Source organism: Nicotiana sylvestris, chromosome 1 (assembly GCF_000393655.2).
Source record: "Nicotiana sylvestris chromosome 1, ASM39365v2, whole genome shotgun sequence".
NCBI classification, from domain to species: Eukaryota; Viridiplantae; Streptophyta; class Magnoliopsida; order Solanales; family Solanaceae; genus Nicotiana; species Nicotiana sylvestris.
Window position 1 is genome coordinate 142,201,417 of NC_091057.1, and position 16,575 is coordinate 142,217,991.

A 16,575-nucleotide genomic window follows, 5' to 3' on the forward strand; every position below is an offset into this window, starting at 1 on the left:
ATATATCTACATTTCATAAACTGTCTACAAAATATCTACAAATTTGTAAATCCTGATATATATCTATATATAATTGCATATGTTTTTGAATGTATGTTAGGACATATTATGAAGTTAACAACTTACTATTGTAACTTGTAGGTTGATGGAAAGCTTGAAGATTTTAGGAAAGATGTCTTTGTAGAACTCGATAGCCTTCAAGGGTTTATAAATGAGTCTGTGCGGACTGTTTTGCAAATGATAAACAGTAGAAATGTGCAAGATGATGCAAAGGTAAGATCTTACTTTTATTTTTATAGCAAAACAATTTAGACATATGAAAAAATATATACAAACTAACATAGAACATTCAGTTTGCTGGCAGTTCAACAAAAAAAATGACGAACAAAAAGACTTGAACAATCAGCATTTTCAGTTCAATATTGGGGAACAAGTGCAGGCCAGCACCAGCAAAACAGGTATCTACAAAATACTTACAAAGTATCTACAATTTGTGTCAGTGTATATACAACATATCTACACTTATCCAAAAATTATCTATAATTTTGATACGCATATGCTACAACTTTCAAGCCACCATTATCCAGTAATATTTACCATTTTTAATTATAAAACAGAACATGTTGAAGGTGCAGTTGGTCAAGAAAATCTTCCAATACATGGTGATTTATATACACATTTTCAAGTTGCAACTGATGAAGACAAAGCAGGTAGCATACTGTCATTCAGAGATATTTTCCTATTGTTTATAAAGGGTAACATTCTTGTTAAGTAAGATATGAATTGTGTTATAGTGATGGAAGATATCAATGCACAGTCTCCAATTCACGGAGTGACAGTAGCAGCTCAGACAGAACAGGTCATTGAGGAACATGACAATGTGCAGATGCACAGTATATGGATCTAGGTGATTCATAAGGATTAGGAGTTGAGAAGAAGGGGGTCACATTAGATGATTTTGAGTTGCCTGACAACTTATCCCAGTTGGTTAAGTTTGGCGAGCCCATACAAGATGATGCAACACCTATGCATCCGGGGAGAACAAGGCATCCGGGAAAGCATGCTCGATCACCATTTATCCCTCTATACAGTTCTGGGGGCAGCAGCTCGGTTGAACCTAAAATTTTCTGCCTCAAGCACCCTTTTACTACTGTTATTGGTGAAGATGTAGATCCGGAGGTTTTAGATAACTTCAACAAGTGGTTATACCACTGTAGCGACAAAGATTCAAAGAGGTATGAATGCATAATTTGACACTTGCATTTCAGCATTTATCTTTTACATATCTAATTCAATCTGCAATTTTTTTTTACATTTATTTGTTGTTACAGGAGGAAGACTCCGTTTTCCATAAAGGATAACCAAATTAAGCCTTGGTTAGACCTTGGAGTGGAAAAGGTTGATAAGAAGGAATGGTTCTTTTCCCTGGCTCACCCCGAACAAGTCCTCAATGACTCGGTAAGTATCAAGTAATCTATTCCCTAGATATGATTTGTAGATATTTTGTCTTCTATTTTGTAGTTTAATTATATTTATGTTATAGATATCTATAATATATGAAGATGACTTGTAGTATAAATTGTAGATATGATGTAGACATGATTGTAAATGTTGTTTTTCTTGTATCTAGTGTAATTATATTTAGGTTTCAAATTATGTATCATATTTGAAGATTATTTATAGTATAAATTCTATATATATTTTATGGACAAAATAGTTTGTTGTTGTATTTCCTGTTTGTAGTGTAATTGTAGTTATTTTGTAGTTTATGTAGAACATTACAAGATTAATTGTAGTACAAAATGTAGATATAATGTAGACATGATTGTAGATGTTGTGTTACATGTTTGCCCAGTAACTGTAGATAAATTGTAGTTATTTTTAGATTATTTGAAGTTGACTTTGTAGTTTAAATTGTAGAGCTGTTTTTAGACATCATTGTAGATTTTTTGTTTCTGTTTTGTAGTTATAATGTAGTTTTATGTAGATTATTTGAAGTTGACTTGATGTTTATATGCCAACTATTTTTGGTTGCAGCACATTGATGTTTTAATATATTACTTGAGGAAAAGAGGCAAGTATGTCCCCAATAACAAGATCAGGTTTACCACAACGGATTGTTTGTTCAAGACCAGGATAAAACAAATTTATGAAAAGTTCATAAATTCACCTCCATAAAAAAAGTATTCGGTTGTTAAACCCCAAGATGTTGTTGCAGAATATATTTTGGGGTATAGACTACTTGCCAATATTGCATGGGATGAAGTTGACTATGTCATCATGCCCGTCAATATTGTAGAAAAATTACATTGGGTGTTGGTCGTTTTCGACATTGCAGAAAGGAAACTTTATGCGTATGATTCCATGGTCTCTTCATGCAACCATCAAGTTGTTGAATCCTGTGTCGAAAAGTTTTCTGTTATTATCCCTTTGTATTTGTCATGCACTGGTTTCTATAGGAAGCGTAAAGACATTAATTTTAAGAATACAAAGGCATACATCGAGAAACCTGTTACCGACCCTCTTAACATTCAGTGGATCGTTGGAGAGATTCCACAACAAAAAGAAGGGTCACTGTAAAAAATCTATTCTCTCTTTCTATGCATTTGATTCTTTTTTATTTCTAATCATTTGGTAAATATTTAAAAGAAATTGTGTTCTGCAGCGATTGTGGTACATTTGTTGTTGCCTTTGCGGAGTATGTTAGCTTTGGAGATTTGTCAATTCCCCCAGAAGACCTTTCTGATATTTACCAACATCGTAGACGCTATGGAGCGCTCCTATGAGACTATGCTACAAAGAAGCAAGAAGATGGGTCAATCAGTAAAAGTGAGGTTACAGGCAGACTAGCAAGGAGGAAGGGTGCACCTGCATTGAATGAGAAAATAAGAGTCCAGAGAAAGAAGAAGTAGTGTCATGTATATGTAATTTAGTTGATGCTAGTTTGTAGGAGAAGTATAGTACACGACTTTGTGAACAATTCATTTTGTGTTTTTATTGTAGCAGACCTTTTATTTTGTTAATTTCTATTCAGTGTAGTAGTTCACTTGAAAATAACTTGGTGGTTTTATCTCCAGTTGTTTAATATTTACAGCACTTGTTCTTCATTATTTTAAATGTAGTTATTATGTTGTTAGAATACAAATTATCTACAAAAAAACTTCAAATTATCTACAATCTGGAAACACTGAATGTTGAGATTGTATATAATTTTATAGTTGAATATGTACATAATTTGTAGGGAATACCTCCAGTTGTATTTAATTTCTGTATATAACTGTCAGTTCAAGTTAAATTAATTTTTTTAACTTATAGTTATATTGTAGATAATAAATATTAATTGCTATGTACAGAATGTCAAAAATGGAGGTAGATGCTTGAAACAATATAGAAAAACATGTTAACAAACACAGAAACAAATTGAAATTAACTACATTATGATCTTTAAAAACTTAAACGATTACACACAAAATTCTGTTAACTTGAACACACTAACAATTATTTTGAAATATTTTTCTAACTACATGATATTTATTTCTTTTTGGGCGCATCTTGCAAGATCTTTTGTTATGCCCTTCACCTCCACAGTTGCCACATGACACCTTGTACTTCTTTAACTTTAGTTTATCATATGTTTTGTATCTTTGCTTTTGAGGTCTTCCTGGCTGTCGTTTCTCCCCCGTAGGTGAATTTACTACTTCATTAGATATATGTTGTGGCACATTCCATTTGCTTTCATCATGAAGAGGATTTACTGGTATTTCATACGTACGCAATAGGCTCTCCTTTTTTTTTTAAATGAAATCGAAGGCCCTTTTATTAAAAACCAAAAAGGGTATGTACATGATCAGGCTCAAAAGTGGCCTGATCCAAATAAATCAAGTGGAAATAGAAACATCAAAATAGAAACAACAAGAAAGAAAAATTTGAAAATTGTACTGTACATCTTCTTCAAGTAGAGAGCTTCCATATCAAAATGGAGCTTCTTGTGGTCAAACGTTCTTCCTCTCTAAGTCATTTTCCACACAACTGGAAGAAGGGAGAAGGGAGAAAACTCGAAATCAATCTTCGTCGATCCACTATCCCCATTTCAGATTCAATTCGTAGACCCTTGAAGAGCAACGGAAACGAATACAAAAATATCAGGTAAGTCCCTGTTCTCCAACATTTACTCCTCTATTTGTTCCTCTTTCAACTATGATTCTGAGTGTCATGGTGTATATCAGAATTGAGACTTGTAGCTCATCAACATTTGAAGCTAACGCAATGAAGTCTCATCGATGACCGCTAGGTAGCCAGCAACCCGTAAGCCTTCAATCTCTTTCTCTTTCTAGGCTTCAATGGGTTGAATCTCAAGAGAGATTAATACCACCATCCGAAGCCTAGATTAGGGAATTCGATCTCAAACTTGGCTAGATTATCTTCTTCTTTTTTTTTTGTAAATGCAGACTCATACTCTTAAGAACCAAGACAAGACAAAGAAACTTACTAGTGCTTCCTGCGTCCTGACTAGGCATTTTTGGACACCTCTAAGCTCTCACCAGGTGCAAATGCTCAAGTCATAAGAAATTTCTTCAGACGTTAGAATATACTAGAAAAGTTTAAAGAATTTTCTTGTACAGGTTCCTAAAGATTAGTCCGTTGCATATATCACACTACCAGTAACTTAACAATATTGAATTTATCCTGTAATGCTTCTTCTAATCTGAGGTGTTCCTATTTTATCCAAATTTAAAATCTTCCTGCCTTCAGAAGGAATCTCCAGAAAAGAATTAAACTGAAACTCACCTGCAAAATCAAAAACTAGGTTAGCAAAATAGTCAGCAAGAGTAATTCCTTCCCAAAGGGAATGTTGTACTCTTACTAACAAATTTCTCCTCAAACTTTGAATATAGTTAATATCTGTAACTACACTCCATGGGATTGCCCAATTCCCTTCCAAAAATTGTATCATAGCCAAAGAATCCGACTCTATAATTATCTGCTCCAATCCATTCTCCTTACAATACTGCAAACTCTCTCTAATTGCTCTAGATTCTGCAATCAAATTAGTAGTATCAGGAAGCCTGAAACCCTTGGCCACAACCAGATTTCCTTCATGATCCCTAATACAAAATGCATCTGAACTTGGTTCGGGATTGCCACGGGAAGCACCATCAGTATTACACTTTAGCCAATTGTTAGGAGGGGGGATCCACCTTACAATCTTGAAACTGTATCTGACTCTGTAATTATTCAACTCATTTAAGATAAAAGACCAATTATTTACCTCGTATTTATACTTAAATCTAATTTTGATTACCTTCAACAGGATATCATTCACATTCCAGACCACCTTCCCAATAGAATAAGAACCTCCATGTAAAATCGTGTTCCTTCTCTTCCACAGAAACCACAAAATTACTATAGGAACAACCTGAAACACAAGCTTGAGTCTTGTATTTCCTGCAATAGTCCACCACTTTCTAATGACCTGTTTTAGATTTAAGGTAGGACCCAATATTCCTGCACCTCTAGAAAAATGAGACCATACTGTAGCAGCTGTATCTCCCCTTAAAAATAAATGATCAATAGTCTCGATCCCCGGAATCGTACAATAATTGCAATTATGAGAATGGAAGAATTCCAAGAATGCATTAGAGTTGCCACAGGAACTTTACCTAACCAAATTCTCCAAGCCAAGAAAGAGAACTTAAAAGGCAATCTTGTTACCCATAACTTCTTCAAATCTTCATTAATATCCTCCCTTTGCCTCAACAACTCCCAAGCAGTACTAACAATAAACTCTCCGGTACTAGTCTTTGTCCACCATGATTTATCAGCTTTACTTTGTAGTTGAGTATACCTCATGTTGCTTCTAATGTATTGCACTACATAATCAGGAACCACCTCCTCAAGAACTGAAAAATTCCATCCATCTTCAGTTAAAAAATCACTTATGTCCCCCATAGGGTAACAAGTGCAAAAATCTGATTGATGCAAATGTAATGGACCCAGGTTGGACCAATTATCATACCAAATCGTAGAAGATCCATTTTTAGGTTCCCACCACAAGTGATTCTCAATAAGAACTCGATTCTCAAGCATATGTTTCCAGACTTGTGACCCCCTTTTCCATAGAACTAGAGAAGGAATTTGCTTTTTGCAATATTTGTTCCATAGAAAGTTAGACCACAAATTATTTTGTGTCCTAAACCTCCACCATAATTTGGCATACAACGCCTTAGACACATCAAATATGGATCTAAATCCTAGGCCCCCTTCCTGCTTAGGGATGCACATTTTAACCCATTCAGACCAATGTTTACTTCTCCCTGACTCTTTAGTACTCCAAAAGAACTTGGCAAAGATCCTGTGCAATTCTTTAATAACACAAATAGGAGGAGTAATTGCTGATAACACATATACAGGAATACTCTGAAGAACACTTTTTAATAGCACTTCTTTTCCTCCATAAGATAACATTTTACCTTTCCAAACTTGAAGTTTTCCTTTGACTCTGTCTATCAACTCTGCATAGTGCTCTTTCCTTTTCCTTGTATGAGTAATAGGGCATCCTAAATATTTCATAGGAAAAGAACCCCTATTCATCCCTATACACTGTTCAACTTGCAAAGAAATATCTGCTGCCACATTCTGATGCAAATAGAAAAAACTCTTTTCTTTGTTCACCATTTGGCCTGATTGCTTTTCATACTCCTGCAAAACTGTCATAATTTTTTCTAAAGAATACACTTGAGTTGAAGCAAAGATTATAGTATCGTCTGTATAGGCTAGGTGATTGAGGTTAGTACTCCACTTAGGCATACCATATCCCACATAATAAGGATCATCAAATAAAGAGTTCAAAGCCCTGGATAGTACCTCAGAAGATAAGATAAACAGAGCTGGCGATAAAGGATCTCCCTGTTTAACTCCCCTTGTAGAATGAAAGAAACCATAAGACTGGCCATTTAGTAACACAGAATAATAATGATTGGAAATTAATCTCCAAACCATATCAACAAATCTACCATCAAAACCCATCTTCTTCAGAACTTTCATCAAGAAGAACCATGAAACTCTGTCATATGCTTTAGCCATGTCTAGCTTAATAACGACATTTGCAGGTTTCCCTCTTTTAGAGATATCAGTTACCAACTCTTGGGTAAGCAGGACATTTTCAATTATGCTTCTTCCTTTCACAAATCCAGACTGATTGGAAGAGATCAATCTAGGAAGAATACCTTCCAGTCTATCCAGAATAATTCTAGACAAAATATTATTCACAAAATTACTCAGACTTATAGGTCTCATATCAGAAAATGTTTGAACATTAGCTTTCTTTGGAATGAGAACCAGATTCGAATGAGTAATAGATTTTGGAAGAGTATTACCATAGAAAAAGTCTTGCACCATATTTATAACGTCCACACCTACAATATCCCAGCACACATGAAAAAATCCTCCGTATAATCCATCAGGGCCACTAGAACTGTCTCCACTTAGTTTGAATACTGCTCGTTTAACCTCTTCAATTTCTGGGACAACACCCAATGCTTCATTCTCCTCTGCAGTAATGGATTCTGGTATGTGAGATAATAAGGAAAAGTCTGTTGCATCTCTATCCTGATGAAATTGTTGATCAAAATGAGACACTGCTTCAGCTGCAACATGTTCTTCTTCTTCTATCCATATTCCTGGGTCATTTTTAATTCTACTAACTTTCATTCTCTGCCTCCTGCCTTTTACTAGACTATGAAAAAATCTAGTATTTCTGTCGCCAGCTTCAAACCACTCATACCCTGCCTTTTGTTGCCAATAAATTTCTTCAAAGTGAAGATATTTATCATATTCAGCTTTAGATCTTTGCATAATCATTCTATTCTCAGCAGATGGATCTTCTTCAAACAACTTTTCCTTTATTTTAGCAATTTCCTCTCTGATGAGAAGTTGTTGAAATATGTCCCCAAATGTTATCCTGCTCCACAAAGTAATGGCTCTTTTTATCTTCTTTATCTTCCTTTTAAAATCAAGGAAAGGATTAGAAGAATGATCAGAATCCCAGTTCAACTTAACCACCTCCATAAATGTATCATGTTCAGTCCAAAATTTTAGAAACCTGAACGGTTTGCTATAAGATAAGGATTTGTCTTCGCAAGATAGAATCATAGGAGCATGATCAGACCCTATTCTGGCCAAATGCTCAACTTCTAACTGAGGAAAAAAATTTAGAAAGTCAGAATTAATTAATTTTCATAAGTTTCATTCATGTACCTTAAAGATGTCAAAGCATGCGCACATGGAAGTTCATCAAGTTGGAACTGGCCACAACTACATTTCTTTCTTTCAAGACACACAATGTACTGCTACACACCATCTATCACAGTATGGATATGATCTGTTGAAGCCCTCACTACAATTACATAATAACCAGAAAGAAAAATATTTACAATCATAAAAATAGATTATCTACAAATTATCTACAATCTACAAATTAACTATAATTTGTCTACAATCTGGAAATATTGTATATTAAAATATTATTTTTCTGCACCAAATAAACAGATCTTACCCTAAGTTTCTGAGATAATGTTCTTTTGTTCTCCAATTCTTTGTTGAATTTGAACCCAAGGAATGTGAAAGTACCATTTGTCTTCAATAACTTCCCGTTCATCCAACGTTCAAGAAGTGTCCTCATATACTCTAATAGGTCAAATATTGGCAGCTCTCTTGCATTTTTTGTTACAGCAGTCAACGACTCTGCAATGTTTGATGTCATAGTCCAAGTTTTATTCACCATTGCATGTACTCTTGACCATCTATGATAGCAAATATCATAGAGGTATGATTTAACACGTGGGTCTATCTCTTCAATCTTCGACATCCTTTCATTAAATTCATCCAGAGTATATGATCGTGCTGTAGCAAAGTACAATTCATTTAATTGTAGATGACCCTTCTTGAACTTTGCCCTTATATTTGTTCAAATATGCCACATGCAAGAGTAGTGTGGCACGTCCGGATAGACAATTGATGTTGCCTTCAGGATACTCTCATTCCTATCTGAAACAACACACATTGAAGTTCTTTCACCATATACTTGCTTGAATTGCTAAAAAAACCACTTCCCCGATGCGTCATTTTCCGAATCAACCATAGCATATGCCAAAGGAAATATTGTACCTACGTTATTAGTCAAAAAATAATAACTGGAAGCTCTGAAAATGCATATAAAAACACAAATACATATAAACTAAAATATATCTACAAAGTATCTACAATTTATAAACTGCTTACAAAATAACTACAATCTTACCTGATGCATCCATTGTGCTTGCTATCAGCATAATCTCTCTGTAGGCTGACTTTAAGAATGTCTCATCAACCACTACTACTGGTCTACAATATTTTCAACCACGTATTAATGTACAAAGAGCAACAAATGCATATAAGAAGCATTCATCTATTGTCTTCTTCAACTTAACAACTGAACCAGGATACGCCTTCTCAAGAATATAAAAATATTTTGGTAATTTGTTGTAGGAGTCAGCCGGATGACCTCTCAAAAACTGTAAAGCCTTTTCCTTTGCTCTTCATGCTTGCATGTAGCTTAGGTTCACTCCGTGTTGGGACAACATGTCAGTTTGTATGTTCTTTGGTGTGTAAATTGTCTTAGGATCACAATACTTTGGAATGACCATGCTACCAACTACAACTGCAGTACGTTTGCGCTGTATGAATGTATCGTCCATTAAGGTGCATGTGTGTTGTCGGTTGAAACTCCTGATCTTGAACATTGCAGAATCATTAATTGATGTTGCCTTGAAGTGCCAATTACAGTTTTCTCCAACGCATATAAGCCAGTAGCTGCAAAAAAATACATTTATATACATGTTATCAATATAGATGTAACAAAAGGACTATTTTAACATAAAGTAACACACTATACAATATAACTACTTTTCATTTACAATGTTTGAAAAATACATATCACAAGGAAATACTGTTTATAATGATCTTTTCACCATTAATATCTTCATACCTTCTGTGGCTAGATTTTTTAACCCTAAATTGGTACTTGTGCATGACAAAATAGTGCTTCATTACAGTTGCAATTGTTTGCTTGTCTTGATACACTTGTCCTTCTTCGATAACACTTTGTGTACCTTTAGTTATTATTTTACTTTGATATTCCTCTATGACGGGAGAGGTTGGCATATCAAGTAACTTTATTTTCCCAGACGAACATGCATGAAAATAAAGATAAACAGTGTCATTACAATTTTGTAGAATCTTTGTAGATAAATTGTAGATGAAGAGAATATTTTGTAGTCAACATTTTTTTCCACATAGATTGTAGTTTAATTGTAGTATAAATATAGTAATTATGTAGATACCCTTACAAATAATACTGCTTTATACATACTTAAACTAATTTGTAGTATATTTGTAGAATTTTTATAGAAAATTTGTAGATGAAGAGAAAATTTTTGTAGTAAACATTTTTTCAACATAGATTGTAGCTTAATTGTAGTATAAATGTAGTAATTTTGTAGATAATCATGAAAACAATATTGCTTTATACATCCTAAAACTGATGTGTAGTTTATTTGTAGATAAATGAAGGAATTTTATAGATATTACCGTAAAATCAGACTTTCATAGAATTTGAAACATAACAAACCTGCACTTGTGTTCTCATTGGTAATAGTCAATTCTATATTGAAATCTCGTACACTTATAAATAACGGATACGATCCTAAGTTTTTATTTTCCTTTTTTGTCTCCATATACACACGAACCCTTATATCGTTCCTAATTTCCATTGGAGGATAATTCTCATTCACAATGTATTTGATTTCTACAATTTTTTCTGAAGTATCAATCATTAATTGCTCTGCAATTGTAGAAATCAACATACTGTAACTTGCATCCTCATCGAGCACAATTCCATCAACTTGAAAATCTCTAAATCTGTCATAGCTATCCCAATTCCCATTTAATTGTAGCATGATTGGGATTTTGGATATGATTGTGTGTCGTTGCTGAGGTATTGTTAATATTTTGTCGCTTTTTATTTTATGGATTAAGAAAAAAAAGACGAAGAAAAGAGTATCGACAGAATTGATTTCTACAATTTGACTTGAATTTGTTGAATATTTTTTCGCTTTTTTGATGTCACTTGATTTAAAACGAAATTCCGTGTTCTGAGGCTTTGAAAGCCTCATTTAGAGTTACCTCGATTTGCGTACACAGTTCGGGTGCATAGCCGGAAAGCTTAAATATGATAATCTATGAAAAAGCGATAAGTTTTGATTATAAAAAGAGCTAATTTGACTTCGGTCAATGTTTTGGGTAAACAGGCCTGGACCCGTGATTTGACAGTCCCGGAGGGTCTGTAGGAAAATATGGGACTTAGGCGTACGCCCGGAATCAAATTCCGAGGTCCCAAGCCCGAGAAATGAATTTTTAAAGGTAATTATTTTCTGGAATTATTTAATGAATTTGATTAGAACATGATGGTATCGGACCCGTATTTTGGTTCCGCCGCGGTATACATGTCTTATATATAATTTAAGACATTTCTGTGGGATTTGGTGAGAAACGGATGTCATATGACGTGATTCGGACTTAAATTGCAAAATTTATGTTTAAAGAAGTTCTCAGAAAATTTCATTGATCTTGAGACTTAATTTGATGTTCATGATGTTATTTTGATGATTTGATTACACAAGTAGGTCCATATGATGTTTTTGAGTTAGTATGCACACTTGGGTTGGAGTTCCGAGGGCTCAGGTGAGTTTCGGGTAGGTTCGGAATGTTTTAGATTTAAAACCAGAAGTTGCAGGTCTCTGAACCCGCCAGTGCGGTTCTGCACAAAATTGTGTGCGACCGTGGAAGGGGGCCAGTGCGGTCCGCGGTCGGTTTTGTGCGGAGCACGGTGGAGGCCTGTGCGGTCCGCGATCGATTCTGTGTGGTGCGCAGTAGAGGCCTGTGCAGCCACAGTCCATTTCGTGCGGTCCGCACAGGGGGTCTGAGGGGGTATAAATATATGAGATTTTCAGTTATTTTATACTTTTCAAAAAACCCCAAAAACATAAGACGCGATTTTTCAAACAACCTTTCTTCTCCAAATTAATTTTAAGTCATTTTTAACTAGTTTTCTTCAATCATTAACATCTTTTAACATGATTTCAACTTCAATCAATTATTTTTCATGGGGGAATTGGGTTTTTTGGGTAGAACCTAGGTTTTTTTCTAAAATTGGGGATTTGGACCTTGATTTGAGGTCCGATTTCAAAACAAATTACATATGATGTCGTACATTGTTTGTTATTGTGAGAATAGAGTATAAAGCACGAAGGATGATGTCATGCCGCACGGCGTACCATTCCGTGCCGATTCTATTAATTATATGGTGAGGAAAGAGAGTAAAAGCACGAAGGGTGATGCCGTGAACATTTTGATTATATGATTGTTTTGGTGAGGATGAGAAAGCACGAAGGGTGATGTCGTGCATAATTTTTTTATTATATAACTGCATTGGTGAGGCTGCGAGTAAAAGCACGAAGGGTGATGCCGTGCAATTATTAATTTCTGCTTCCTTGTTGATATTCTAGTTATGTTTTTTCTTTCCTTACTTGATGTCTTTCTATTCGGAACTATTATCTCCCCCACAACATGTTTCCCCCTCCCATATTGACTGGTTATTTCTGTATTTCTTTTTCATTGTATATATATATATATGAACTGTACAGGTTTATTTGGTAGTCTGGTCCTAGCCTCGTCGCTACTTCGCCGAGGTTAGGCTATACACTTACCAGCAAATGGGGTCGGTTGTGCTGATACTACACTCTACATTATGTGCAGATCCAGGAGCAACTTTTGGGCAGTAGTTGGAGTGCTTCCTTCAGCCCGGAGACCCAAGGTAGACTGCAGGCGTCCGCAGGCCCTGGCGTCTCCCTCTATCTCTATTTCCTGTTTCTTTTTCTTTGTTTAGAAACAATGTATTGTATTTCTTCACACCTTGTATGTAGTAACACTTTGACAGTCTGTGACACTGTGACGCCAGATTTTGGGTATTTGAGGTTTTTAAAAGTTGTAATGGATATAGCCTTAAGATATTTAATTGTTGACTTTCGCTAAATTATTTAAAGTTTTGTTGTTATCATGTTATCAGCTTGTCTTTGTTAAAATGAAGCAATGTGGAAGCATAGCAAGTAGTTAAGGTTTGGCTTGCCTAGCTCCCATTAGTAGGCGCCATCACGACCCCCGAGGTTGGGAAATCCGGGTCGTGACAAGTTGGTATCAAAGCTCTAAGTTACATGAGTCTCACAGTACACAGACAAGCTTAGTAGAGTCTGAGGGATCGGTACGGAGACGTTTGTATTTATCCCCCAGAGGCTACAGAGTTAGGAAAAACTTCACATTTATTCCTTCTTATCGTGCGGTTTTGTTTCTCAATGCTAATTGAACCTCTACTCTGTTCTTTCGCAGAAGGCGAGAACACGCGCTTCCTCATCCTTCGGTCAGCAGCCTGAGCCCCTAGCAATAGCTCCCACAAGGTGTAGAGGGCAAGGCCTGCTAGAGGCCGTGGTAGGGGCAGTTCTCAGCCCCGAGCAGCAGCCCCAGTGATGGAACCTTAGGTTGATTTTGATGAGGAGTTTCCGACTCCAGCAGGTCAGGTGGGCCCAGCTCAGGTCCCATAGGGGTTTATTGCTACCCGAGTTCTTCAGGATGCTCTGGTCCGATTAGTGGGCCTCATAGAGAGTGTCACCCGGGCAAGCTTGTAGCACCAGCCATCTCTCAGGCTGGAGGAGGGGCCCAGACTCTTGCTACTCGCACTCCGGAGCAGGTAGCTCCTCAGATTCAGACTCCAGCAGTTCATCTAGTTGGAGCAGTACAACCGGGTGTTGTAGCTCAGACTGGTGATAGAGCGGCTATGTCCGTCGATGCTTTGTGGAGACTGGATAGGTTCACCAAGCTCTTCACTTCTACTTTCAGCGGTGCATTTACTGAGGATCCCCAGGATTATCTAGACAACTGCCACGAGGTTCTCAGGAACATGGGAATTTTTTAGGCCAATGGGGTCGATTTTGCTACATTTCGCTTGTCTGGATTTGCCAATACTTGGTGGAGGGATTATTGCTTAGCGAGACCACCCGGATCGCCAGCCTTGACTTGGGAGCAGTTTACAGTGTTATTCCTGGAGAAGTTTCTCCCCATTACTCAGAGAGAGGCCTATTGGAGGCAGTTTGAGCGCCTCCAGCAGGGTTCCATGACTGTTACCCAGTATGAAACTAGGTTCATCGACTTAGCTCGCCATGCTCTCATCATACTCCCCACCGAGAGAGAGAGGGTGAGGAGTTTTATTGACGGTCTTATTCATCCAATTCGTTTTCAGATGGCTAGAGAGGCTGGGAGTAAGATTACTTTTCAGGAGGCGGTCAATGTGGCCCGTAGAGTTGAGATGGTTCTATCACAAGGAGACGTTCATGGGTCAGGTAAGAGGCCCCGTCATTCAGGCCGATTCAGTGGTACCTTATCCGGAGGTCGAGATTCGTATGGTAGAGGCCATCCTCCTAGGCCCTTTCAGTCAGCGCTCCAGGTTTCTCGCGGTACTTCAGATGGTCATGGTCCCCAGATGCAATATACCAATCAACAGTCCTACAGTGCACCACCTGCTCCTATCAGTGCACTGCCGCTTTAGAGTTTTCGGGGTGGTCATTCAGGTCGTTAGGTCCAGCAGTCTCAGCAACCGAGGGCTTGTTAGACTTGTGGTGATACGGGTCACATTGCCAGGTTTTGCCCTCGAGCACATAGTAGCTCTCAGCATCAGGGTCCTCGTGTTATAGTATAGGCACCAGGTGTTCCACAGCCCGCGCAACCAGCTAGAGGTGGGGGTAGAGGTGCTACAGGTGGAGGTAGAGGTGGAGGTAGAGGTACTAGAGGTGGAGTTCAGGCCGCCAGAGATGGAGGCCAGCCAGCTGCAGGCTATCCCAGAGATATAGTTTAGGGTGGTGGAGCCCAGCCTTGATGTTACGCCCTTCAGATGCAGTTATTACAGGTACTATTATGGTTTGTGATAGAGATGCTTCAGTGTTATTTGACCTATGGTCTACCTACTCGTATGCGTCATCTTATTTTGCACTGTATTTGGTCATGCCTAGTGATTCATTGAGTATTCATGTTTATATATCTACACCGGTGGGTGATTCTATTGTGGTAGATCGAGTCCATCGTCTTGTATTGTGGTGATTGGGGGTCTTGAGACTCGTGTGGATTTGTTGCTTCTAGACATGTTCGATTTCGATGTTATATTGGGGATGGACTGGTTATCACCTTACCACGCTATCTTGGACTATCATGCCAAGACGGTGACCTTAGCCTTACTGAATTTGCCTCGTTTAGAGTGGAGAGGAACTCCTGGTCATTCTACCCGCAGTGTTATCTCGTATGGTCGAGAATGGGTGTTTGGCCTATTTGGCATATGTTCGTGATTCTAGTGTGGAGGTCCCTTCTATTGATTCTGTGCCCGTTGTTCGAGAGTTTCCTGATGTTTTTCCTTCGGACTTGCCGGGTGTACCACCCGATAGGGATATTGACTTTTGTATTGATTTGGCTTCGGGCACTCAACTCATTTCTATCATGCGTATCGTATGGCCCCGCCGGAGTTGAAAGAGTTGAAGGAACAATTACAAGACTTGCTTGAGAAGGGTTTCATTAGACCCAGTGATTCACCTTGGGGTGCGCCGGTGTTGTTTGTTAAGAAGAAGGACGGATAGATGAGAATGTGTATTGATTACCGGCAGTTGAACAAGGTTACAATCAAGAATAAGTATCCATTGCCGAGGATTAATGTGATGATCCAAAATGTCATCTTTAAATTAAATAACCATCGCGGTATTTTTAAGACATTGAAAAGCGATATCAATAATTCATCAACTTGTGTGCGCAGTCCGTATAATTTTTCGGAAGGTTTTTATGTGAAAAATGGACTAAATTGGGAACTAGAGCTTTAAAACTCAGCTGAGTTGACTTCGGTCAACATTTTGAGCAAACGAACCCGGATAAAAGTTTTGACCATTCCGGTAGTTCCGTATCATGACTTGGGAGTTGGTCATATGCCCAAAGCGAATCTGGAGGTCCCTAGATCAAATTATCGCCATTTAACGGAATTTAGAAATCTAAGGCTAAAGATTTCTTAAGTTTGACCGGAGAGTTGACTTTTTGATATCGGGATCAGAATAAAAATTTTATAGCTTCGTTATGTCATTTATGACTTGTGTGCAAAATTTGAAGTCAATCGGACTTGATTTGATAGGTTTTTGCATCGAATATAGAAGTTGGACGTTCTTAGTTTTATTAGGCTTGAATTGGGATGTGATTCACGGTTTTAGCATTATTTGATGCGATTTGAGGTTTCGACTAAGTCCGCATCATGTTTTAGGACTTGTTGGTGTATTTTGTTGAAGTCCCGAGGGTCTCGGGTGGATTTCGGAAGGTCAACGGGTAGAAAAAAGCTGCTGAAATTCTCTTTGGGAAACTGCTGTTTTTTTACAGCATCGTGAACAGTACCCTCATGAACAGTAC

General features: G+C 37.4%; 1 protein-coding gene across 1 annotated transcript; it reads right to left on the minus strand.

Moving 5' to 3' along the window:
- Positions 1–2,788: 2,788 nt before the first annotated feature.
- Positions 2,789–10,994, minus strand: LOC138875464 (uncharacterized). The gene is made up of 7 exons (XM_070154294.1): positions 10,738–10,994; positions 9,670–9,849; positions 9,299–9,381; positions 8,555–8,901; positions 5,596–8,196; positions 4,789–5,473; positions 2,789–2,868 (listed from the first exon to the last, which is right to left on the minus strand). Exons 1-7 carry the CDS (start codon positions 10,992–10,994, stop codon positions 2,789–2,791), a joined length of 4,233 nt encoding a protein of 1,410 aa, XP_070010395.1.
- Between the last annotated feature and the right edge of the window lie 5,581 nt (positions 10,995–16,575).